The sequence below is a fragment of the Pseudonaja textilis genome, chromosome 1 (assembly GCF_049901715.1).
Source record: "Pseudonaja textilis isolate UNSWEBS1 chromosome 1, rPseTex1.2, whole genome shotgun sequence".
Classification (NCBI taxonomy): Eukaryota; Metazoa; Chordata; class Lepidosauria; order Squamata; family Elapidae; genus Pseudonaja; species Pseudonaja textilis.
The window spans coordinates 40,181,296-40,206,338 of record NC_141990.1 but is presented as its reverse complement, the minus strand read 5'-3'; the positions used below and the strand labels follow the sequence as shown (position 1 = coordinate 40,206,338).

The following is a 25,043-nucleotide window of genomic DNA, read 5'->3' as shown; positions in this document are numbered from 1 at the left end:
AATGCCAACAGGCCAGGAGGGTAGGGCTATCCGAAGGCTGTTCCACGAGTGCCACTTCCTAGGATCTACCAGGTGAGACTGCTTCACTGAGGGGGCCTGGAGCAGGTCCATTCTGCCAATCCAACAGGCAACATTGCCTCCCCATGGGGGACAGGCAGTCCCACACATAATCTGACCTCATGTCTTACAGGGTTTAAAGGTGGCAACTAATACCTTGAATTGTACCTGAAAGCCTGCGGGGAGCCAGTGTATCTCATGTAGCAATGTTGTTATGTGGGCATACCTTGGTGCACCCAATACTACACATGCCACTGCATTTTGGACTAGCTAAAGTTTCCAAAAGCTTTTCTTGCCCTCCAAAAACTAAGAAAGATACACTGAAGTTCTTCTAAGTAGTTTCCTTTATTATTCCTCATTTACTGACAGAAATCTTACCAACTAAAGCAGTATAAACAGTATAAAGTATAAACATACACTCTGAAATAGAGGAGTCATCTTAACTGTCTTTCTCGACACAAGCTACCTAAACTTCACTGTCTTTTGTTCCTCTGGAATTTAGTCCCTTCCTCCTGGGAATCCAAAATACATTCCATCACATCTCTCTAAGGGCTCTTCCCCTTGAAGGGGTTAGCCCTAGGTTTAAGGTGGTTGAAGATACTCTCAGACCAGTGGTGGGATTCAAAAACTTTTAATACTGGTTCTGTGGGTGTGGCTTGGTGGGCATGGCAGGAGAAGGATAATGCAAAATCACCATTCCCCTCCACACTCCACTAATCTGCTTTCCAGCTCCGTTCTCCTGTGCAGGCCAACAAAAGAAAGACCCAGCCAACCAGCTGGACTCGGGAGTCAGAGAATAGATGGGGACGGGGCCAGTCAGAGGTGGTATTTGATGGTTCTCCAAACTACTCAAAATTTCTACTACCGGTTCTCCAGAACTGCTCAGAACCCGCTGAATACCACCTCTGCTCCCATGGTCAGGGTTGATTCAGCTGGTAGCAAGTAGGCAGCAAAGGATACCAGTACCACCTTATCTGCAAGATGTATTGGGCTGGTTCTGGCTTTCCAGTTTGCAGGTTCCATTTGGTGTTTCTACAGAATCCTGATGTCAAATACTGAAGCTTCATTCTAAACGTTCGTGTGGGCAGGAATATAGCAAGAATGAAGGAACAAGAATTTCATCCTATGCTCAGTCCATGAAGTTAATCATACTCTAGGACACCAGCTCATAATCTTTTATGTGAAAACCTAGGGCAACATCAATATTCCTGGTGGTGAGATCTGAAGAGCTGTAGAACAATCTACTATGGACATAGAATAGGTTATGAAGTTCTTAAGAAGAAGGATAATAAAATAATCAGCTTTTCTGCATATTGCAGATGGTTGGAGATAATCCTTGTGGTCCCCATCTCTAAAACCTATGACGTTATTTTCTGGCTACCTTGAAAAAACACATCTGGAAATCTAAATCTGTGCATACTGTGTGTGCATGTTGCTGCAGGAGCAGGCATGTTTCTTCTTCTTTAATCTTTTACTGTTACATGGATTAAAACTCTCCATCCTCCTTTTGCCCTTCTCACATGGTTTGTTTCAGACAACTCCCCACTGCTACCAGCATGCATGTGGTTTAGCGCTACAAATATTTATCTGGGCTTCAAAATTACAACCTGGAAAGCAGCACCTGGGATTGGCCACCAAGTCGTGTGCAGAAAAGCTGTCTGTGAAGTCTCTCGTTGGTGAATGAAAGCTGCCTGGGATTTTGCTCTCCTTGCCTGACTGCTGGTAAGTGGGCACTAGTTCTTTTTGGATTTTACAGGGATTGGCTTAGTCCCTCCCTGAGGAAGTGGTGGGAAGTCTAAAGCTGTGGTTGGAAATGTCCTAACAGTTATACTGAGAAACGAGTGGGAGGCAGATACTCCAAAATAACTTGATTGCCCTAGAGCGAGGAAACAAGACTTGGGCTGACAAAATACAAGGAGAAAGAGAAGCAATTAAATTGCACTTTGCTAAAGTTGGGTGTGGGGAGGCTCTGGGGCAACAGGCAGGGCATATTTGTTGAAAAAGGAGAAACCCTTCATGACTACTTGAAGAAAACACTGTTAGCATTCTAATATCCCTGGTAGATTATAAACAGGATCCTGCTCCTTCTTTTCTTTTTAAAATGTTACAAAATGATTTGTGCCTGAAATGAACAGTCAATCAGTTAATGGATATTGCATAGGGGAAATCAGCTTGTATCGGAGCGATTAAAAGGCCAGTACAACCATTGGAACATTCTCCTTGAAAGGGCCTCATAAAACATCTCTTTTCTGCTGAAAGAAGCAGTTGTCCTTTGCAGATGGAATGTCATTTCCACTTTCTAGGACCACAGTATGCCGCGGTCTCTGTTTGGAGAGGTTTGCATAATCTCAGTGTCTGCTAATTCATACAGAGGGATGCCAGTTGGGGAAGAATGACATGGAAAAGACTTTGAATAGGAGAGTTGTACGTCTGCTGCTGAGATTGTTGCCAGATGGCCACAGCTGGGCAACTTCCAGACCCCTTCCCCCTTCTTAGTGTCATTTCCCCCCAACTAGTTTGGGCAGTCTTCAAGTAGAAAACAGTCCTTTGGGGAAAGTAGGCACATGACCTGCCTTCAACTCTTTAAATAAAGAAAAGGTAGAGATTGCTGTCATGCCCTTGTTAGAGTCGGACTCTGAGGAAGAAGAGGAACAGTCGACAGGGAGTGGAGGTGTGGCTCAGGAGGCTGTGGAGGAGGCTGTGGAAGGGCAGAGGCCAGCTGGGTAGTCAGAGGAAGAAACAGGCCCATCCCCTCTGCAACCTAGGACACACAGGGAGGAACGGAGAATGAAACAACTTGGCTTACGAGAGAGGAAGCGGCCATGATCCTCCTCACTGGTTGCAGCTGGGGAGACTAGTATATAAGAGAGATGATTACAACACAGTGTTGCCAGAAGCAAAGCGTGTTTTATTTTGGGCTGAAGTTATCTTGTTTGGCGTCCTTCCAACAGACTGTGCTTTGTTATCTCCTTGAATTTGGTAATTACTTATCCTGGTCCATTATGGAAATTTCATCCTTGTAGTTTGTTTGTTTTTTTATTTCATCTCTATCTGCTCATTAACTTCGGACTGTATTGCTTTCTTTTGAAGACTATTTTTGAGTACATTTTATCTCGAACTGAGAATTACTGAACAGTGGGGCCAAGTTGGAGGCATTAAAGGACATTTATTTATGTTTTGGATTTTGCTACATTTGTATTACACTCCGGGTCATCACAAATGTTCTAAATCAAGCTGAACTCTTGGCAGCAGTAGTATTTCTGAGCAAAAATACAGAAGTAGTTTGTCTTTACCATCTTCCAAGATGTTTTTTTCATCATCCTAATCTAGTTAAGAACCCTGATATTTTTCAGTGCTCCTCCACCCTAGTACCTAACCTGTTCCATCATCGTTCTGTGTCCAAGCTGCAGGGGTTCCTGGGAATAATACTGGAGCTCTCTTGCTGGTAGTTTCTTCATATAATCAACAATGTGTTGTTTCTTTAAATAGGAATTTGTGATCTCATAGGGAGGCAAGGGAATCCACCTATCCTATAAGAATTTAGCACATGTAACACAGTTTCCCAGTTGTGGTTTGATATTTATTCAAATGTAGATTTTTGCTGCCCTCTGCTGGATAGTACATATGAAGATCACAGCCAAAATGATTTATTATTAGCACTCTAAAAGATAGCAGTGGGGTTCCTTCTTAAGGGCGGTTATGCAGCATTTCCTCTTTATCGTTTTCTCTTTTAAGTAAGCGAGTAGGCTGTGTCTTAACATCCCTAATATAAGCAAGTAGTTGTTACCAGCCTACTCTTATGAATGGAAAATGAAAACATGCAATTTAAATGTTTCGAATTATAGAAAGCCACTTAAAATGTAACAATTTATGGTGTACCTTCATGCTCCAGCGTGCTAAAAATCCCCCAGGTCCCTAATATAATTAAATGGAAATAAATCAGTATAAATTAACTTTCAGGCCTCCAGTAAGGGGACACTAAAGCAGATCCTTATTTTGGAAGACAAATTTAAGGATTTTTGTGACCACTTGAAGAGATATAGACATCCTATATCCCAAATAACATTCTGGACTTTCCCATTTATCTGACTCAGACAAAATATTTCATATTATGATATGTTTCTTTACCTGTTCTGTATGTGTGTGTGTGGCCTGATCTCAAGAAGCCACCTCAAACAAGAACCAGGAAGAGGCATCTCATACAAGGGCCTAAGCTCTGTAGGTTCAGTAGAAACCAATAGTCTCAACAGAAACACACAGCCTGAACCTCACAAATGGCTGTGTTTATCTGGTTTAAGATAGCAAGAACAGAAAATCATAAATTCGGTCCCAGTTTTATACACCCAGAAATAAGATGCAGGGCAAACAGTCTCCAAAGGAGACACAAGAAAGAATTAGAAGACAAACTGAATCAGGTTTCCAGGAAATAGTCTTGGCAGCTGACTTTAACAGAGTAATCGACAAGACCATTCTAGACTGATATGTAGGCATACATCAGGGGTCTCCAACCTTGGCAACTTTAAGCCTGGCGGACTTCAACACCCAGAATTCCCCAGCCAGCAAAGTGTTGAAGTCTGCCAGGCTTAAAGTTGCCAAGGTTGGAGACCCCTGGTATACATATTCACCAGAAAAAAGATAACCTGGTGTATTTCCCACCAAATAATATAACTTTCATTGGCATCAGTGAAAATCCCAGGATGTGAGCCGCTTCATATTCTACCTGGCCTTTAGACAGCAAAAGAGGCAGGCATATAAGCAGGGTGACAAGGAGGGTCAAAGACTAGTAAACATCAAAGGAATGTTGGGTGGAAACACAATGAGGAAGGAAACAGTAACATGTAGGCCTCAGGGTTGACTTGATCTATAGGTTAATTGGCTGAGGAACCTGACATTTCAGGAATGCAGAAATAATGACAGCAAGACTTTCTAATCCTTTTTCTACAGGAATATCTCCCATCAGTTACAGCCAGCAAAATATATCTGGATGGTAAAACTTCTCACAAAACATATAGGCCTTCTTAGCCTGCTCAAGTTGATCCTTCAGAACATTTGGTACTTCTCGGTTCTGGTCTGCTGCTGGCACATAATTCAAAAGTGGAAAGAGGCAGCTCAACTATTGTTCTGATGTAGTATTTGTTTGCTCCATTTATCCATCAGTTGAGAAGAACATGAAACCTTCGGCAATTCTTTCCCATTCTGGGTATCATGTGGTGGATCAGTTTCTCCTCCTGTCTACAAATAAATTGCCAAAATTTCATGAGATCCACACTGAGAATATTTATATCTTATGAGAAAAACTGAAAGAGGCATGTCCAGTTTAATAAGAGAAAAGGTTAAATCACATACCAATCCCAAAGTATTCAAAATAGTCTTCTTCTCAAAGTATGTGTAAGTAATAGCATATTTAGAAAATTGCAAGGAAAGAGCCTCTCTCTTTCTCTCTCTCTCTTTCTCTCTCTCTCTCTCTGTGTCTTTAAGCATGGTTAAAGAGATACTGGGATTTAAGCCATGGTGGTACAGTGGTTAGAATGCAGTACTGCAGGCTACTTCTGCGGCCTGCCAGCTTCCAGCAATTTGGCAGTTCGAATCTCACCAGGCTCAAGGTTGACTCAGCCTTCTATCCTTCCGAGGTGGGTAAAATGAGGACCCAGATTGTTGGGGGCAATATACTGACTCTAAACCGCTTAGAGAGGGCTATAAAGCACTGTGAAGTAGTATATAACTCTAAGTGCTATTGCTAATTGAAATAAGTACAGTAAACTGGAAAGAAATTATCACACATATGTGTTTCTTCAGAGTGTTGAATTGATTCTTCAGCACATTTACTAACAAAAGTCAATCTTATTGAACTTAATGGGGTTCATTTTTGCTCGACTGACATGTTTCATTGTTAATCTATGATTTTAACCCCCCCACCCCTTCCCAAAGTATAAGTCTTTGGAAAGTGATGGATTTGCTTTTAAAGAGAGCAGCATTGCAATGAATACAAGGGTACTCACAGCAGAAAAAGTCTAGGGAAGGATTGAAGATGGCTCTGCCAAAACAGAGCCAATGACGATGGCAAAGACCTATGAACCAGTGAGAAGACTGATTTCTTGCAACCTTTCCAGATAAGGAGAGGACAAGAAATCCAACATACATTCTCTAGATCAGGGGTCTCCAACCTTGGCCACTTTAAGCCTGGAGGAGTTCAACTCCCAGAATTCCCCAGCCAGCTTTGCTGGCTGGGGAATTCTGGGAGTTGAACTCCTCCAGGCTTAAAGTGGCCAAGGTTGGAGACCCCTGATCTAGATGACTGTTTCTGAACAGGAAACCACAGGATAGTGGTGTTCTGTGGGTTTAAGTGCTGGGAGATAACAGGATCAGTTATCTAGCTGGCACCATTAAAGGACACTAAGTTAATAAATCTCATTTTCTAACCACTTTTGGAAATTGCTCATTAACTACTTTTATGCTATTAGAGACCTTTGGAATGACAAGTTGGAAAATGCTGGGTGAATCTGACTTTAATCCCAAATGAAAGAAAATTTTAATCATAAGCTTAAAAGTGTAAAGAATCTGAAATAAACAGGAAAATGCTGAATAAGATTTTGATCTTAGAAAGTTATACATGGACTCGGGATATATCCAGATAAAATTGGAATATTGACTCTTTTACAATAAAATTTTGGAATTAAAATTAAAAGACAAACAGCTTTTCGTGAGAAATAGATTCGGTTTTGGTTTTTAAAGGCATTTTGTGTATCAAAATGGAGGATGTTGACTGACTACCTGTATGGTATGGATGAATAATAAGGGAACACCCTACAAAACTATATTGGATACTTGTATTATTCAGCTTATCTGTAGTGTACAAATCAGGACCTTCAAGCAAATGTTTCTACTTTGCCTCTTTCTGCATCTTCACTTACCTAACCATTCAGCAGGTCAGTTGTGTGATAATTGGAGAGGTGCAACTTCAGGTGCATCTCCATGCAGATGTTTCTTCCCTTTCAAACTATAATTAAAAAAGGGAAGGGGGAAGATTGAGGCTATTTGAAAAAAAAAATTGACTGAAGGAAAATAATAAAGGGCAGAGTCCCAGAAGGTTTATCCCATAAAGAGTATCCCAAAAGGAATAAGTTTTTCAGATACCTCTGATACAACCAGATGGTGCATTATTTATGCACACATCTGTACAGACATAAAGCACATTCTTATACTTTATCGGGAACTACTCATATTGTTGTATAGCTTAGTCCAGGGGTGGGATTCAACCGGTGTTACTATCGGTTCGGTGACTATGTTTTGCTGTCAAACTCATGGCCCACAGGCCAGATGTGCCATGTGCTGGCCACACCCATGCCCACACCCAGTTTAGCAAAGGGAGGGAAGTCGCAGTACATCCTGTGATGCCGCCATGATGCCACGAGTTTGACACTCCTGTCATACAGTCTCCTAATTCTTGGAGAATCCCATTCACACCTTTGTTTTTCGATGTCCTCTATCGTTTCTGGCAGGTGGATGCCTCGGGTCTCTGGGAGGAGGAAGGCTGATGAACCACACAGCACTGCCATGGCAAAAGCTGCCACTTGGGGCAGAGGCTTCCATATGCCATTCAACAGGAAGGCAAGCGGAGCCACAGATGCCCCTAAACGGGCCACGAAGGAGCAGTATCCTAGTCCACTCTGTCTAGAAGCAAAGGCAGGAAGCAATCAAAATGAGGTTGAAACCTGAATTCAAAGGACACAAATGTTAGGATGGCTTTAAGTCCACATCTGCATCCCTCTGCTTATCTATTAAGCACATAGTACACATTATAGGAGAAGCAAGCTAACAAGCAGAATCGAAACACATCCTGATATTAAAGACTTGATAATGTACCCAATACAAATGCACACATAGTTGCTCATTGATGGTTTTTTTATGCCACCGTTCAGTAAAAATAAGTGAATTCAATCATCATCATCTCCTTTTAATGACCCCATAATCCCTTGCCAAGGGGAGTCTTGGCAACTGAATGGAACTGAGTGCTTACTAGCCGGATGTCCTTCCTGTTCCCAATGCGGAATTTTATTCAACAGATACATTCTCATTGTGCCCAGAGAGAAATATCTGACTCTACCCAGGATCAAACCCACAGCTTCCTGAATGTGAGGTGAGAGCACCATGTCTAGGCCATCGCACCACTCTAAAAACAAGTGAATTCAATCATTAAGTGATTTCTGTTTCAATTAAAAACAATAGTTCTGAAAGAAAAAGGCAACTAAGATCTTATAATCAACAATCTCTCTTCCCTTGATTGGCAATTTCTATACACTGGATGCAATACTGTTGAAGACCATTACAACATATTCTTAACTAGAAATCAAAAGAGCCATCAAACTATATGTACCAATAACAACTCCCAAAACCAGGAAAAACAGATTACCCGTAACAATAAGGAAGCTTCAATCCAAAAAGAGATCACTTTGGCGAAAAAACAAATCTGGTCACGTTGCCAACTTTAAAAGCCAATACAAAAATCTTTGCCACCAGATAAAAACTGAATGCACTAATTATCACATTAAACAAGAGGAAAAACTTCTATGCACAAATTCCACCCGTGCTTTCTACAATTTTGTAAACAACAAACTAAAAGACTCAAGGTTCATCCCACTCCTGAAAGGACCTAATGGCAAAGACTGCAACGACGACACCATTAAAGCCAACCTCTTTAACACATTCTTTGGCTCAGTGTTTGTAAACAGCAATGGATTAAGCCCAGTACTTCCTAGTCGAACCGCAGACAACTACAATGATCTAATACATATCGATTTTACAGAAGACATTGTTGAAAAAGCACTGTGCAATCCAAAACCATCCCTATCTATTGGACCAGATGGAATATGTGCCTACTTCTTAAAAAAGCTATCCACTGCCATAGCCGGACCTCTAAGTATAATCTTTGAAAAATCTTTCAGGACCAGCTCCTTGCCTAATCTATGGTCACAAGCCACGGTTATCCCCATCTTCAAAAAGGGAGACCCCAGCCTAGTTGAAAATTACAGACCAATCTCCTTATGCTGTGTCACCTGTAAAGTCATGGAATCAATTATTAACCAATCCATTATCCTCCACTTAGAGACAAACAACCTACTATCTAATAAACAATTTGGTTTCAGGAAAAAACTATCCTGTAATCTGCAACTCTTACACTGCAAAAACATATGGACTACACAACTCGATCAGGGCAAAGCAATTGACACAATCTACATAGACTTCTGTAAAGCCTTTGATTCAGTGGTACACGACAAACTACTCCTAAAACTAAAATCTTATGGTATCTCTGAACCACTGCATAACTGGATAGAATCATTCCTGTCAAACAGACAACAAATGGTCCAAATTGAGAGTGACCTATCAAATTTTGTACTTGTCAACAGTGGTGTCCCCCAAGGCAGTGTTTTAGGACCAACTCTCTTCATATTCTACATAAATGACCTCTGTGATCATATTAAGAGCAACTGCATTCTCTTCACTGATGATGTAAAGCTATTCAACACCACAAACAATATTACTACCCTCCAAAAAGACCTTGACTATGTATCAGAATGGTCAATCAAATGGCAACTTCAAATCTCAACAATTAAATGCTCTGTCTTACATATTGGCAAAAAAAAAATCAGAAAATAAAATACAAGCTAAATAGTCAAGACCTTGTTGAGGATCCAAACTCTGTCAAGGACCTTGGAGTACTCATTTCTAATGATCTAAGTGCAAGAGCCCACTGTAACTACATAGCCAAAAAGGCATTAAGAGTTGTTAACTTAATCCTACGTAGCTTTTTTCTGGTAATATCACACTATAACTGGAGCATACAAAACATTTGCTAGCTCTATATTTGAATACAGCTCATCAGTCTGGAACCCATATCATGTATCTGATATTAACACAATTGAAAAAGTCCAGAAATATTTCACAAGAGTTTCCGCTCTTCTACTCATTGTAGAATACCTTATGCCACCAGACTTGAAACTCTAGACCTAGAAAACCTAGAACTACGCTGTCTCCGGTCCGATCTAAATATAGTATATAAAATCATACATTGCAATGTCCTACCTGCAGATGAATACTTCAGCTTCAATCATAACAATACAAGAGCACACAATAGATACAAATGCAAGGTTAACCGCACCAAACTTGACTGCAGAAAATACAACTTCAGCAACAGAGGGGTCAATGTTTGGAATACTCTACCTGACTCTGTGGTTTCTTCCCCAAACCCCAAAAACTTTAACCTTAGACTGTCTACTATTGACCTCACCCCCTTCCTAAGAGGCCTGTGCATAAGCACACCAATCGTGCCTACCGTCCCTCTCCTATTGTTTCTTTTTATTTTTCTTATAAGTATCTATCTCATGCATTCACAACTATGTTTATTCTTATACCTGTATCTTGTAAGCGATTGACAAATCAAATAAATACTAAAAGTACTAAAATGGTTTTTAATTGATTAGATGATATTTTTATTCAGTCCTGCAGTTTCAGGCCCCATAAGGCCTTGCATGATCTTAAATGTGCAAAAGCAAATTTTTAAGATGTATTGGAGAAAAAGGGGTGCACACACCAGGATCTAGGATTATAGGAAATAGCAGTAACTCTTTTCAGTGAGACCAAGTTCTTCTTGATCCATCATTTGATAATGCAATCAATTATTCATCTCAAAACATCTCTTCCTTACCTAAGAATGGTGGGATAGAGTTCTGAAGAATACAAGAAGACTATAGTGAAGGCAGCTTCAGCAAATCCTTTGCCTATGATGGCAATCACCGAGCGCAAAATCCCCTGAGCTGGAATGAGAAACAGTTGTGTTGTAGTTAGCCGGCAGCAGGTGCGGACGGCTGAGGAGAGCAAGGACTCAGATGAGGGGCCAGGACCATTAGGGAGTGGACTGCTGCCTTCAGAGATTGTGGGGGCTGGCAGCAGTGATGAGGTTCCCGAGGAGCCTTTGCCAAGTGTGCATGGGTGCAGGATTGCTCATAGGAAAGAGCAGTTACAATGGCACGGGTGACTCGGAAGTAAGGCTGCAAGGTAATGGCCCCTCCTTTAAGAAGATAAAAGCCAGCTGTAAAACTAACCTTCTTTGCAGAAGGCAAAGACATTTTGAAACTTCAGCCTCGTGGACAATCTAGTATCCTGAGTTTGTATTTGAAGATACTTATTTTGTAAATTATTTCTTGTCTGTTATCTTTTGGCAAGTCTCACACAGTTTGGCAAGGCTTGTGCTTATCACAGCTAATTATTTTGTAAAAGCATTACAAGGTTTCTGTTCTTTTTGAATCGTGTTTGATTTGTTGGAAAAGGGCATGGGTCAGAACAAGTTGACATCTTGAGAAGCATGAGTTCATACTCTGTCATTACCACCAATTTTTAACTGACCCTAGCATTTGTTCCCTGAGAAGACAGAAATGAGACCTAGCAATGTACAACAAACTTGGCAACTTTAAGATATACTATATGGACTTCAACTCCTTAAACTGCGGACTGAGAAATACAGGGAGTTGAAGTCCACATGTCTTGGTTGCCAAGTTTAAGAAACACTCTGCAACAATGAAAGCAGACCATGTTCACCCTATGAGACCAGTTATAGATACGTAGACCACTGATTTGCCTAGTTGGCCACATCAATAAACCTTTTGCCTGAGGCTAGGAGGTTTGCCTTTGTTGTGTAGGCTGCATTTTTAGACCTGAAAGTTGAGGTGAGGTGAGGTGAAAGCTTTCACCCAAATAATCTTGACACAACTCAGCTCTACACTGAGCTAAGAGCAGCTAAGCAAGGTTTTAATATGTCCGGTAAACTTACCCTAAAAGACACTATCCTCACATGGATAATGTGTGGCAAAATTCATATTTTTAAAGCTATAGCATCAGAAATCTTTTTAAGCTTTCATTTAAAATCTCAGCTAAGTCACTCAAACCTTCCCATCTGAACTGATGATCTACAACAGACACTGAGTTTAAATGTAATGAGTGATATGGATGTTTCCTGTCAGTAAATGTGAAATAAATCACCTTTTCAAAATCAATACTAATTGTATTTGATTGAGGATTGCCTGAGATAAACATGCAAATACAAATAGTAAGATTGCTTTTTACATCCAGATTGAATAAATATCTAACTAAATTCAAGAGGTTTGCCTGACCTGCTATGTTTATATTAATATAACGGTGAGCAGTTCATAAAACTGAAATAAAAAGATAAAAACAGAAATAAATAGCTAACTTAAAACCCTGACTATGCTTCCCACCTTCCTCATCCCAATTTAAACCCTATGTTACATCTTTTAATAAAATATGTTAGTTGAAAAAGATGCTGCCATGTAGTCCTGATTTTTGATTACTCCAGACAGTTGAAAGCCTGACTTCATCCATATTTCTTGTCCAAAACTCAGGAAAGACTCTTCTTCTTGAGATACAACATTACAGCCTTCAGATTTTGGAATTACCACTTTCAGTATGTTCCACTATCAGTGACAGTATGGAATAATGCAGCTAGTTTACTGTATCCAACTAAAAATACCTAAAAGGCAACCATTTGCTTACCCTTAAAATCAACAAATTTGAAAATGATAGTCAATTGCAACACAATCTAAAGGTTTGTACAGTTTCTTATTTGTCTTAATTGCATCTGGTACCTTTCAGAAAGTGTGTCCAGAATTGGACATCATCTCATTGGGGAAAGTGGCTCTCGTGAGTAAAAATTTGCTTGGGGAAATTGATTTCACTAATATTTACTCAATCACCCTTGTTGGAGTGACCAGTCCCCAGATATATGAGATAAATCAATGTTTCTCAACCTCAGCAACTTTAAATTGTTGTCAGGGCTACTCTGAGAATTGAAGTTCATGCTGAATTTGAGAAACATGAGGGAGAGAAAGAGGGAGGGAGGGAGGGAGGGAGGGAGGGATGAAACTAACTAAAACTACTTACATGTTGGGACAATAATGTTGATTCCTACAGATAACCCACTTAGGATGAGGACCCAGGCTTGGCTTCTCCTTCGTCCAACTCGATTTACCATAACAAAAACAAGGAGTTTGGCAGGAACTTCAATGAACCCAAAGACAAACTGGGTCATATACATTCCCAGGCCAAAACCAGTGATGTTCATGCTCATGATATAATAGGAAAAAGCTGTTCCAAACCTGAAGGATGGAGAGATGAAGAGATGTACAAAGATACCTCAGAATCAGACCCTAGCAGGACAAAAAATGTCCAAGAGAAATCAAGAAGGGTGCCTCACCAGACAGCTGTCATGCAAAAGGAAATCCTTCTCAGCATTGGTGTTCGGAAAAGACTGATGTAGGAATAGTTCCCATCTGACTTCTGCCTTATCACTGCTGCAGTCTTGAGTAAGCTCTGGGGAAGTGAAATTGAGTTTTAAAGCAGCCACTTATGCATTGTCAAGAAATAAGAACAGAAATGTATTATAAAAAACAAACAAACCACACACTAAAACTGTATTTGCAAAATTATTTGTAGAGCTATGAATCTAGTTATTTGATCCATGTAGTTTCAAATACATGGGGATATAATACATCATCCAAATGGGGAAGATAATGTTTTGAAGAACTGTGTGCTTACTCATTCTCTTGTTCATGGTTGGACTACTAATTACCCTCTTCAATAAATCTGGTCTCTCTGCTACTAGTGTTTTCTCTTTAAACCAAATTTGGAATCTTTAAATGAAGGACATGCATAAATCAAAGATTCTGCCATAAAGAGAAAACACACTCCTGCCATTGGTCTCATATGCTTTAGTTTTTTTAACTTGAGGAACTTGTATAAATTGGCTTCATGCTTGTACTGTGACTTATTGAATAAACCCAACAATCTGAATTCCCCAACACATTCAGCCATCATCTACAGCAGCAGTCTCCTGGCCCGAGAGGGGGTGCGTGAGTGGCAGGCATGTGTGCATCACTCCATTTGTGCGAGTGGTGGGTACTTGAGCAAAGGGTGCTTATGTTTGCACATGGAGGATGCTTGCGCATGAAACTCCATTCCCACGAATGGAGCTTTGCACTAGCACAAGCACCATCTGCTTGGGAAGTGGAGCTTCGTGCCTAAGTGCCATTGCTCTCCACTCACACAATTGGAGCTTTGTGCATGCTGCACGCTTGCCCACTGCTTGCACAAGTGGACCTTCACACGCACACACGCACGCTTGCCCATCTCTCCCTTCGCTCAGTTTCAAACAGGCTGTGGCCCAGTGATGGGCCACTTCCCAGGGTTGTGGACCCCTGATCTACAGTTTATAGACTACAGTATTTGAGGTCACTGAAGAATGCAAAACCAAAATCAAAGACATATGATGACTTAGCATGAGGTACAAGGCCAGGTCCAAAGGCAGGTTGGGATTCTATCTTCTTCAGGGATATTCAGAGATTGCAACTGTGGAGTCAAGAAGCTGGTCTCAGGTCACCTCAAGGCCGAATGACAGCTAGCCAGTCGGGAAAGGGATCCTGTGCAGTGCGGGTTATTTATATGTACTGAGAAAGGATTTAATGACATGAGCCCCCCTTTTCCTGGTTAAAAGCTGATGATAGCTAAATGTTCACTTCTACACCCAAGAGAAGCTGAGGAGAGGCAGGCACTCTTTTCTACAACAGCTCACTGATACTCTCCATTTCCTAGCATAGCTAAACTAAAGTGGCAGCCAATCTTTCTTCATGATGATAGTATTAGGGAACTAAAGGTCTTGAATATAAGATAAAATGTGACCAGCTGATTCTGCCTTGTATATCCAAGGTCTGCCTGAACCCAGTCTGCCTCTCCTTGGTGCCATTTTCATGTAAGGATGGAAGAAAGTTTTGTTTAATTTGCAACAGATCTGGGTGGGGCTGCTCCTGCTTGGGCGGGGGGTGGGTGGGTGGGTGGGCTAGATGCCCTACAAGGTCCCTTCCAACTCTGTTAATCTCTAATCTGGGTTATTACTTGAAATTAACATCTCTCTAAATAGTGGGGTGCAGTTTGCCATTCCAAAAACAACATACATCATTATTAGATAAAAATTTTCGTAAACATAAAAAGAAATTGTTTGGGAAAACTGCATGTTAGATAAAACTGCGCGGGGGCAGCTTTTACTTGGAGAAATGTACAAAATTACACGTACTTTTAAATGCAACCTTATTTTTTAGAAATGTAAAATTACTAATCGCCAAATCCAAATGGAATGGAGAATGAAAAAGTGAGAAAAAAAATCCAAACTGAATAAATTTGCAAGAATGGGAAACAGAGAGCCTGTGACTCATTTGTCCATCCTACTTCATAGCAGTTGGAGGAATGGGAGTGGAGTGGACGGACAAGGGGAACAGAGAAAACCCGTTTCATCTCTTGAGTTTTTAGGTACGGATGTCTTGACATACCTCAGGATTTATTTTGTCAGCAAAGTCTGTTTTTCTGTTCATTCTGGCACATCTTTTTAAATGTCTGTGAGCTTCTTTCAGCTTCCCTTTAATTAACAACCACCTAGCAGATTCTGAGAGCCACCTATTAAAGGATGACATAAAAAGATCATATTCTCTGCCTGTAACCTGCAGCTCAACATGTTGGTTGGGGAATTCTGGGAGCTAAAATCCACACATCTTAAAGTTGCCAAATTTGAAAAATATTACTCCAGCTAAAATTCCTCAAGCTGTATGGCTATGTCATTCTTTTTCATGAATATGATGGGCAGGTATGGAGCTGACTAAAGTATTCAGTTACATACATTGTCTTGTTGTAATCATAGCAACTTTATCAAAGCTTCCCATAAATATGAAAATGTGCAGCCTGGTTGTTTTCTTACTCATGAAAAAAAGAGTTCATATGTTTTCTAAAGAACTTTGCTTTGCATAAGCCAGTTGCAGATGTGTACAAGTTTCTTCTGGCTTATTTAAAATAATAGAAGCATCCTGAACTTGATAAATTCCTTCATGGAATCATAGGGTTGGGAGGGACATTGAAGATCTTCCAGTTTTAATCCCCTGCCCCATGCAGGAACCCTCAGGCCATGCCAGACAAATGATTACTCAACCTTTGTTTGAAAACCTTCAGTGATGGAGCATCCATAGATCAAAGAGGCAGGCTGTTGTCCTTAATAGCTTTTATAATCAGGAAATTCCTGATTTCAAGTTTGGATTTCTCTCTGTAAATCTTTCACACATTGGTTTGTCCTACCCTCAGTTACTAGAGAGAATAAATCCATGCCTTCTTCTCAATGATAGAGAACACTGGAAAACATTACTTCCTAAACATACCAGTTCCTTTAACTGTTGATCTTTGGATTTAGCTTCCAAGCCTGTTATCACTTTTATTGCTCTTTCTCTCCATTTATTTTCCAGTTTCTCAGCATTCTTCTTGTGTTATGGTAACCAAAACCAGACACAGTATTCCAAGTGGAGTCTGAGCATTGTAGCACAGAGGGAAACAATCCCTTCTTGTGATGTTAACATTAAACCTCTGTTGATTCAGCCCAAGATTACACTGAGTCTCTACTGCTGACTCATCCTTTATCCTACCAGAACACTCAGATCTGTCTCACAAGGACTACTATTTTAAAGTAGGAGGAGAGATCAAGGATGGGTGATTAATGGTGATGATTTTTAATGCTCAAACTTACCCTCTACTACATTAAGAGCAACGCAGTAGAGAATGAAAACAAGCCTTTGTGGAATATGTCCACTATGCTTTCATTCGCCATTCTTGGTTGAAATTTTAGCTTTCAAGGCCACTGCGTTACAAATCACTGTTGTTGTTGCTGTTTTTGGAGTAAAGCTCTCTGTATGTAGTTACAGTGAAACCTCTAGCAATTTAAGGCAATTAATGGTACCTTCAGGATCCAACAAAATCTGGCCTGTCTTATGTGGATTCTACCAGGAAAGTCTCAACCAATATGAAGTCCAATAAATAGGGGCTTAGCCACATGCCTTCTCTGTATCTGCCCCCCATACATGAATATTTTGCTTTCCATGATCTGCAAAACTAGCCAGTGCAAGGTAGCATTAATGTGTTGAACCAGGAGGGGCCCCAACATTAGTCCACCCTTTGCCATGGAAGCTCACTGGCAGACATTGAACCAGTCGCTCACTCTCAGCCTAACCAACTTCACAGGGCAGCTATTGGAAGAAAAAAAAAGACTTATGCCACATTTAGACATAAATGCATACCAAATAAAAATGCTATTATTGTTGTTAGCCTTTCACAAATTGCTTAAAAACTAGTTTTTCCTCCAGCTATTTGGAATTTACTAGTTTGCAGATTGTAGGTAGTTTTGATGTTGTGCCCTCCTGGCTTTTTTGCATGCATGTTTCCTTATTTTTTGTAAAACACCAACAGTTATGTAGAAATGGGAAGTGTGATATACTTCGTTAATAAGAGAACACATATTGAAGCTTCTTCCTGTCTATTCCTATAGGCTAGAGCAGGGGTCGCCAACCTTTTGGACCTCAGGGACCACCAAACTCATAATTTTAAATCCCAGGGACCCCTAACCGGTCCTCTGGGCATGGCCTGATTTGTGGGTGTGGCTTAGTGGTCATGTGACGGGGCTGGGCATGGCTTGTATGTAAATATTATAAATATTTATATAAATATTGATTTTTTTATTAAAAAAAGAGCAACTTTTACTCAAAATCAGGCAAAACAGGCAGGCAGATTGAGTTGCTCACAGAATCATTCAGTGATCTATCTATCTGCCATCGGCGAGCTCCGTCTCTCAAATTTGCTTGCCATGAGTCTGCACTGAATTTGCTTGCAAGCAAACCTTCAGTCCGAAGGGAGATTCGGCTGTGCTTAAACGCAGAGCCGAAGATCTAAAGACTATCTAGAAACAAGAAATCCAACCATTTCCTGCTTCCTAGCTAATCTAAATCTCCCAGCACAGCAGAACCGCTGATGGTCAGAAAAAGGAAAAATAGCAATTTAGCAGGCAAGTTTGCTGGGTAAGGAGTGAGTGGGCGGGGAGGGTTCCCGCGGGCCATGTGGGTGGTGCAGCCTTATGTTTCTGTGCAGCCTGGATTAATTGCTTTAGTGGGGTGCTCTGGCAGTAACATTTCCCTAAGGCCCACCAAGATTTTCTCGTGGCCCACCAGTGGGCCGTAGCCCACCAGTTGACGACCGCTGAGCTAGAGAATCTGAGCACATCATTGTTTGTTTCTGAGTACCATCTTAGTTAAAGAATAGAGGGGAAAAAAGTAGTTGTTTATTTTGGTGCCTCTGACCTGAACTTTGAAGCAAGATTATGTTAATCTTAATTGGTCCAAAAGCATTAAATATATAAACATATCTGAGTATTTGGATATATTAAAGTGATGGATATGTAAATTTCAATCACAGACATCTAAAAGGCTTCACAAAAGAAAATATTCTTCTTACTTGCATGAGCAATGCCTAATTCTTGTTCAACCAGATTATTTTTGTGTTCTTAGTGAGCCATCACTGTGTTATCATTTATTTAAAAATGCCAAACACTGGGTCATTAGCACTTGAGACAAGCTGCTAGATCACTCATTTCAGTTTATAGCAAACATGCTAGGCACAAATTAACATCCTTCTCTTAATATTTTAATTTTGGGGCTTTTCCAGATTGCAAGGCATGAGCCAAAGTTGGCGACGCCCTTTGGTGTACTTTGCTCCAACTTTCCATGGAAGGCTTTTCTAGAGAAAAGCACCAATTTCATGCTCTTTTTAGCAACCCGTACAGAAACATGGATGGAGCTTCAGTTGCCTCAATCTTGACCTCTTGTCCATGCCTGGAGCACATCCCTAATGCTGCCCCTTTCATAGAAACAGAATTGTTTCTGATTAGCTGCGTTCAACTTTGTGTTTCCAAAATCCCACCAGTAAAAGCACCATGAATCCTTTCACCGCCATTCAAATACCCCAAATCTTGGACACGCCGATCTAGGACCTGGCCTGAAGTCAAAACAAATCATTTTTTCTTCTACTAGTTTTAACCTGATTTTGCAAAGGAGTTTTTGAGAAATAACATGTTTACCCACCACACGGAGATGATGCCCACTATACATGGAAGAGAGGTGGTGAGAAGCAGCCAGTGCCAATCCCGCACCAAATAGGCAATCAGAGCAAGAAGCATATTTCCGAAACTCCAGAAGAGGCTGCTTATAACCCCTAACATGGTGCGATGTTCTATATCCACCCATTCCATGCCTGGAAGATAGAAAAAGTGCTCAATAGGTCCATCTGTGCAGAGGCCCTCCTTTTATCGGAAGAGGAGGACAGAGCTAGATATGGCAACACAGAGGATGCATTTTTACAGCCCTTCATCTTAGCCTTTGATTCTCTGGGAAAGGAAATGTAATTGATCCTTCTCAGACTTGCAGGTTTCTTGATCAGCTTGTTTTTGATCTCTTATATTCCTTTTCTTGATGGTTGCTTTCACTGCTGGTTTTTCTAGTAATTAGCTTATAATTTGAGTTAAATCAAGATTCGCAAACTTTTAGGGCCAATGAGTACATCTGAAACACCCCATGCTTCACTTTTTTTTTTAGCATTTACAACTGTTAAGAAAACCCTCATATGTTATCTCATCATCTTTCACTGGGAAAACGTCAAAATTGGGACTCGCACTTGAAGAGTCTGGAGCCTTTCTGTAATTGCTTGGCTTAGAATGTGTTTTTCAGTCCTGCAATTGAGGACTGCATCATACTGTTATTCACTCATAGATTTCAATTTGTAAGGATACCATATATGTGCAGGGCATGGTAAGGGAATGCTATCAAAGCTCCACTTATTTTTAATGTGCAATCATGGCTGCCATCTTGCCCTTTGACCATATGCTGCATATACCTCTGATCCATAACTACATACAATACACTAGATCCTTTCCTCTTTTCACAAGAAGCATGAAGAAATAAGTGCATATTTCATATCCATGAATTCCTTTGCACAATTGTTTCCTGTTTATCCATAGCTGCTTTTTAAAGGCCCACCTGGATCTTCTTTTTGGCTTACCCAGAGGTAGCACGATGATAGAGAGTCCACAGATAGACATTCCTGTCAGAGTCCACGTCACTGCGAACATACTATAGGAAACTGAGGCAGAACTCAGTAGCCCAAAGATGAGGGTGCCCAAGTAGGACACCAGAAGCATTCTCTTCCGACCAAACCTGAGGCACCATAGAAAGAAGCATTACTGCTGTGACCAAGGAGGCAACTTCCAAGTCATCTCCAGATTCTTACCAAAGGTCATGAGAGTTGCAAATTGCCCTTTCAGAGAAATTGGCTGATACTTTACTTTTTATCCAAGCAAGTAAAGAGTTGCTCAAGGAGCAGAATCAGCACTTAACGGATAACAGATAATCAAAGTTGGAAGGAACTTTATAGGTCATCTAGTCCAGCCCCCCACCCAAGCAGGACACCCTACACCATTTCTGACAAATGGCAGTCTAATCTCTTCTTGACAGTCTCAAGTGATGGTGCTCCCACAACTTCTGAGGGCAAGCTGTTCCATTGGTTGATTGGTTGATTGACAAAAAGCTTCATGTAATAATAATCTTTATCATGGCAAAAAAAGCAAGATTTTGTATTTTAAACAAGTCTGTTTTTACTGTTTTAAGTGAATGGAAATTGTTGGGAAATGGAACAAAAAATAGAGCACAGAAATTATTTTGGAGCAGTTACTGGGTTCCTGTAGAATACGTACACAAATGAAAATAGATGCATTGCATTTAAATAAATGAAACTAAATAAATACACGTGGAAGGGTATATTACCCATTTAATTTGTTCTTGGCTTATTTTGTGTTTACTGTGCCATTTACATCTATGCTGGTCTTTTCATGCAACCTAAGTAATTGGTCCTTCATAGGTATTGTTGAGGACAAATGGGAGCTTATTCACCAGATGTAAAATTGGAAGCTAAGGTCTTCATGCTTCCACTCCCATAAAAATATGGGATAAAATGTCAAGCACATGTCAAGAGACAAGATGTACTCAGATGTGCTTTCTGTGGACACAAAAATCATTCAAGACTATAACATTTTTTACCATAGGGGAGTACATTTTGGTCTAGTGCTAATAATAGCACTAGAAAATAATAATATGAATATATAGATGCCTTTGAGTCAGTCTTGGTGCCTGGTGACTTGTGAGTCTAGGACAACTTGTCACAAGCAACTTGCCACGGAACAGCTCACTGTGGGACAAGAGATATAGTAATATGGAAGAAATTGTGGAATAGAACCACAAAAGAAAGGATGCAAAAGGAGGGAGAAAATGAAACGTCAATGACAAACATTAAAATATGTTTCATTAATTTAAATAATTAAAGTGAATTGTTGAATTGTCCCGTGGCGAGTTAGCTGCAGCGAGTTGTCCCATTCCAGCCTGGACTACTCCTTGCAGTTTTCTTGACAAGATTTCAGAAATGATATGCTTTGCTTGCTTCCTAAAGCTGAGATAGAAAGTAACCGGCCCAAAGTCAGTCCAGTGGCTTTGTGCTTAAGGCAGGATTAGAACTCAAGATCTCCTGGGTTCTGGCTTGCTGCCCAATTAGCTTCTAGTACGCATGTAAATGAAGACCAATTGCCTAGAACCTCACCTCCAGTTAGATCTTTGGGAAATGCCCTGGTGTCTTCCTAAAAGCTTTTGTCTTTTGGTCTTCATTTAGTTTTCACCTTGCTGTTTGAATCCATCTGTTTCCATTATTCCATCACATACATCGTTGTTCGATGGAATGAGGAAAGTTACATTTACATCAACAGGTTCTGTCGGATCATTCCCAAAACATCCAGCTATTTCCTGGCTATTGCAAAAATATCGTTTGCCTGGCTGATACATTACAATGCCAGATTTAGGATGGAAATTCCAACAATCACTAAGCGGCAGCAAAAATTTAACAAAATACCAATAATTTGCTGTCATCTTGTGGTTGCCTAGAGTTTTACACCCTAGGTTTGATAGAGTTGTTTATAGGTTTTAGCAATAATATTATTAATTTATTTTAGAGTAAATCATTTTAAAATAAACCAGATTTTTATCTATGTAGAATGTGGTTGCAAATATGGAATTTTGCAAAGCTGTTCTAAAGTTGGGCTGAAAATTGAATTGGGTGACCAAAAGAGCTGTGTGTTCCCTCAAAAATTATGATCTAGAGGATTGAATTCTCACATTGATGCAATTTTTATTGCCTGCACATGGAGTGTTGCAACATTCTTAAATGTCCACATATGTAGATAGAATAATGTAAGAATGAAATTACCTGTCCGAGAGGTCTCCAAAGATCACAGCACCAAACATCACCCCGAAGAAGAAAAAGGTAGCAGTTGCTTGGTTCAAGCTTTTATGCTCACAGACCAGATTCCACTGGAAAATAGACATTCATTTAATGGTTTCCTTTTTCAGTAGCCCAATAAATTTCATGTTCATGATAATTACAGAAGATTTAAAATACTTTAAATTTATGGATTCCAACTTCTGGATTGGATCCTAAGGTACTATTCTGGTGATAGATGTTATTATGCCATAATGACATCCCAATATCACCATGGCTGGTCCTACCATTAACCAAAGTGAATGGAAGTTTTTGGGAAATGGTAAAAAAAAAAAGGAGTTTGTAGGCAGTGGTGTGATTCAACCGGTGTAACAACCAGTTCAGTGAGCACCCAGCATTTAGAAAAAATCATTTTTAGCTATAATACCTTCTGCTGCAGCCCTGGTGAAAAAAACAGCTGATGTGTGGCAAATTGCTCTACTGTGCGAATCAGCTATGCTCAAAAACCAGGAAATAAAACACAGGAAAAGGGCAGGGGTGCATGGGCTGGGCCAAATGATCACCAGAACTACCGGTTCACCCAAACCAGTCCAAACCAGTAGAATCCCACTCATTGGTAGGTGGCAGCAACATACAGTCCATCCCTAAAACAAACTGCTGCTTTCAGATGTTGTGGAAGATCCTGCTCCATAGTCTGTGGTGAAGAAACATTCACTGTTAGTTAAATATTCGATTACTGTGGCTTTTCTACATAGAATGAGAGGTAGGCACTGTGTTCTTAGCTGGCTCAGAATCCAAAAGATCTTAGGCTGCTCTTGCATTCACCTTGACAACTGTTGAACGCTAATCCCTCATTACGTTTTGCACAAGTGGGAGAGGAGTTGAAGATCCCCGTATAGCAGTATTGTACCTAAATAATTTTAAACCACTTTTAAGTCAATTTTACTGAAATCACCACATTTTATTAATTAGCAGTATAGATCCAATTTTGGTTGGCAGAGTAAGCAGTAGGGAAGTATACTTTCCTTTCATGTGTTAAACCAAGGTGATGACCCTTCTTTAACTATTATCCAAGCACCACAACATTCATTCAAGTTAATAATCATATAATCATCTAATACTCTTTATTAGATTCAAAATATTTTTTTTGCCAATGTCTTGATTTTTAGGCATTCAGTCTATTTTTTAGAGTTGCCAGTGAATGTATTTTAAATTTTAGTGCATTTATTTTCCCTAAAACTTCTGAGATGCATCAGATAATTTTCTAGGATGGAAGTTTGCTATGCAATGGTAAACCATGAACTCTTTAACACTTAAGGAACTTAACTGAAGTGTGGAGGAAATCAGGCATTAAATCTGCTAGGGAGTGTAAGTTTTAGTAATATTTGAGATGGGAACCCAATTCAGTCCATCCATGGAGAATAGATTCCTCAAAGAGCGTGAGTTATGTCTGCTGACCATCTTGCTGGTGGTGCAGAGATGCTAGGGAAAACTATTGTAGATACACTGTGCCGACTGACTTCCTTGAAGCATCTGTTTGGTCACTGTAAGAAACAGAATGCTAGACTAAATTAACCTTTGCTCTGGGATCAACAGATCTCCATTTCTTTGCAGGCATTTTTCTAATTATGGGATAGAAACCAATAGAGCATTTCAGATTCTTGTTACTTTAATGGAAATGAGTGATTGACAAATCAACAGGAAAAAGAAAACACAAAAGAACATGCTGCAGATAACAGGAGCAGAACATCAAGTAAGAAATTTACTGCCTCAGTATATCAGGGAAGAATGATTGTTTCCCACAAATGAAGAACAAATGCACTATACAAAAAGGTTTTCATGCCCATTCCCCAAACTGTTGCCAGAGCTCAGAATGGCTGTGTTCTCATGACAAACTAAACTCATAATTAATTGACATATGGTCTACTGAATTAATCTAATTTTCTGGGCTCACATAATGCACTGCCATAAATCACCTTCGATGATGTACATGCATTAGAAGACTGGGACATACATTTTCTGTAAAATAATTGAATTAAGTGAACCACAAGAGCTAGTTTCATGTTAAAATTGTTGACTATCTTATGGTCTTATGTGTCATGTGAACACAGCCATTAAGCTGTTTGTCAAAAGTGAAACATTTTCAGTGAACACAAAGGAAGCTTATCCCCTTACCCCAACTCAAACACATACAGGCACTCAGAATTTTCTATCATATCATAACAGCACATACTGTTAAGGGCTTGCTTAAAGAACATGATCAGCTTATTAAAAGGACTCAAACTGCAATGGTATGTATGCTAGGAAAAGTATATACAAAAATTGTATGTATTAGATGAAAAGGCACATATGCATATGCATGATTTTTTTTCATAAACTGAAGCTGAATGATGACAAATAAATTTTAAGATTGGTGAAATGTGAAACTGAGCAAGAGTGAACAGAGTATAATCCTTATGCATGACAGTTACATTTTCCAGAAGCAACATGATTGGAACAGCATCTTCTGAAGAATAGACAAAATGAGACAGGACTTGCTTTTAAGTAGCTAACAATTTCAGTCAAGTAACTTAACAGAAAGATAAGAAGGAATGGCAATGATTACTGCAACCTTGCATGTTCACCTGGAAATAAGAATTAAATGAATAAGAAATTCCAATATATGATTACACAGATGATTATCTAAGAAGGATACATACATTCCCCACATAAACTACCCCAACCAAAGATTTTGGAAAAAGTGAAGAGAG

The 25,043-nt window shown here is 39.9% G+C and overlaps 1 protein-coding gene and 1 long non-coding RNA gene across 2 annotated transcripts in view; one reads left to right on the top strand and one right to left on the bottom strand.

Annotated features, from left to right (window-relative positions):
• The first annotated feature begins 1,394 nt into the window (after positions 1-1,394).
• Positions 1,395-10,517, top strand: LOC148127572 (uncharacterized). The gene is made up of 2 exons (XR_015743396.1): positions 1,395-1,779; positions 7,557-10,517. It is a non-coding gene; the product is annotated as an uncharacterized LOC148127572 (long non-coding RNA).
• The window catches only part of SLC22A7 (solute carrier family 22 member 7), a 34,814-nt gene continuing 14,550 nt past the window's right edge, over positions 4,780-25,043 (bottom strand). The window contains exons 2-11 of the mRNA XM_087932136.1: positions 22,282-22,385; positions 20,035-20,189; positions 19,062-19,230; positions 15,447-15,570; positions 13,322-13,437; positions 13,009-13,223; positions 10,760-10,868; positions 7,522-7,728; positions 6,969-7,054; positions 4,780-5,289 (exon numbers count right to left, since the gene is read on the bottom strand). Coding sequence (XP_087788262.1) covers positions 6,985-7,054; positions 7,522-7,728; positions 10,760-10,868; positions 13,009-13,223; positions 13,322-13,437; positions 15,447-15,570; positions 19,062-19,230; positions 20,035-20,189; positions 22,282-22,385 — 1,269 coding nt within the window. The 3' untranslated portion in view covers positions 4,780-5,289; positions 6,969-6,984. The remainder of the gene's footprint in view (positions 5,290-6,968; positions 7,055-7,521; positions 7,729-10,759; positions 10,869-13,008; positions 13,224-13,321; positions 13,438-15,446; positions 15,571-19,061; positions 19,231-20,034; positions 20,190-22,281; positions 22,386-25,043) is intronic.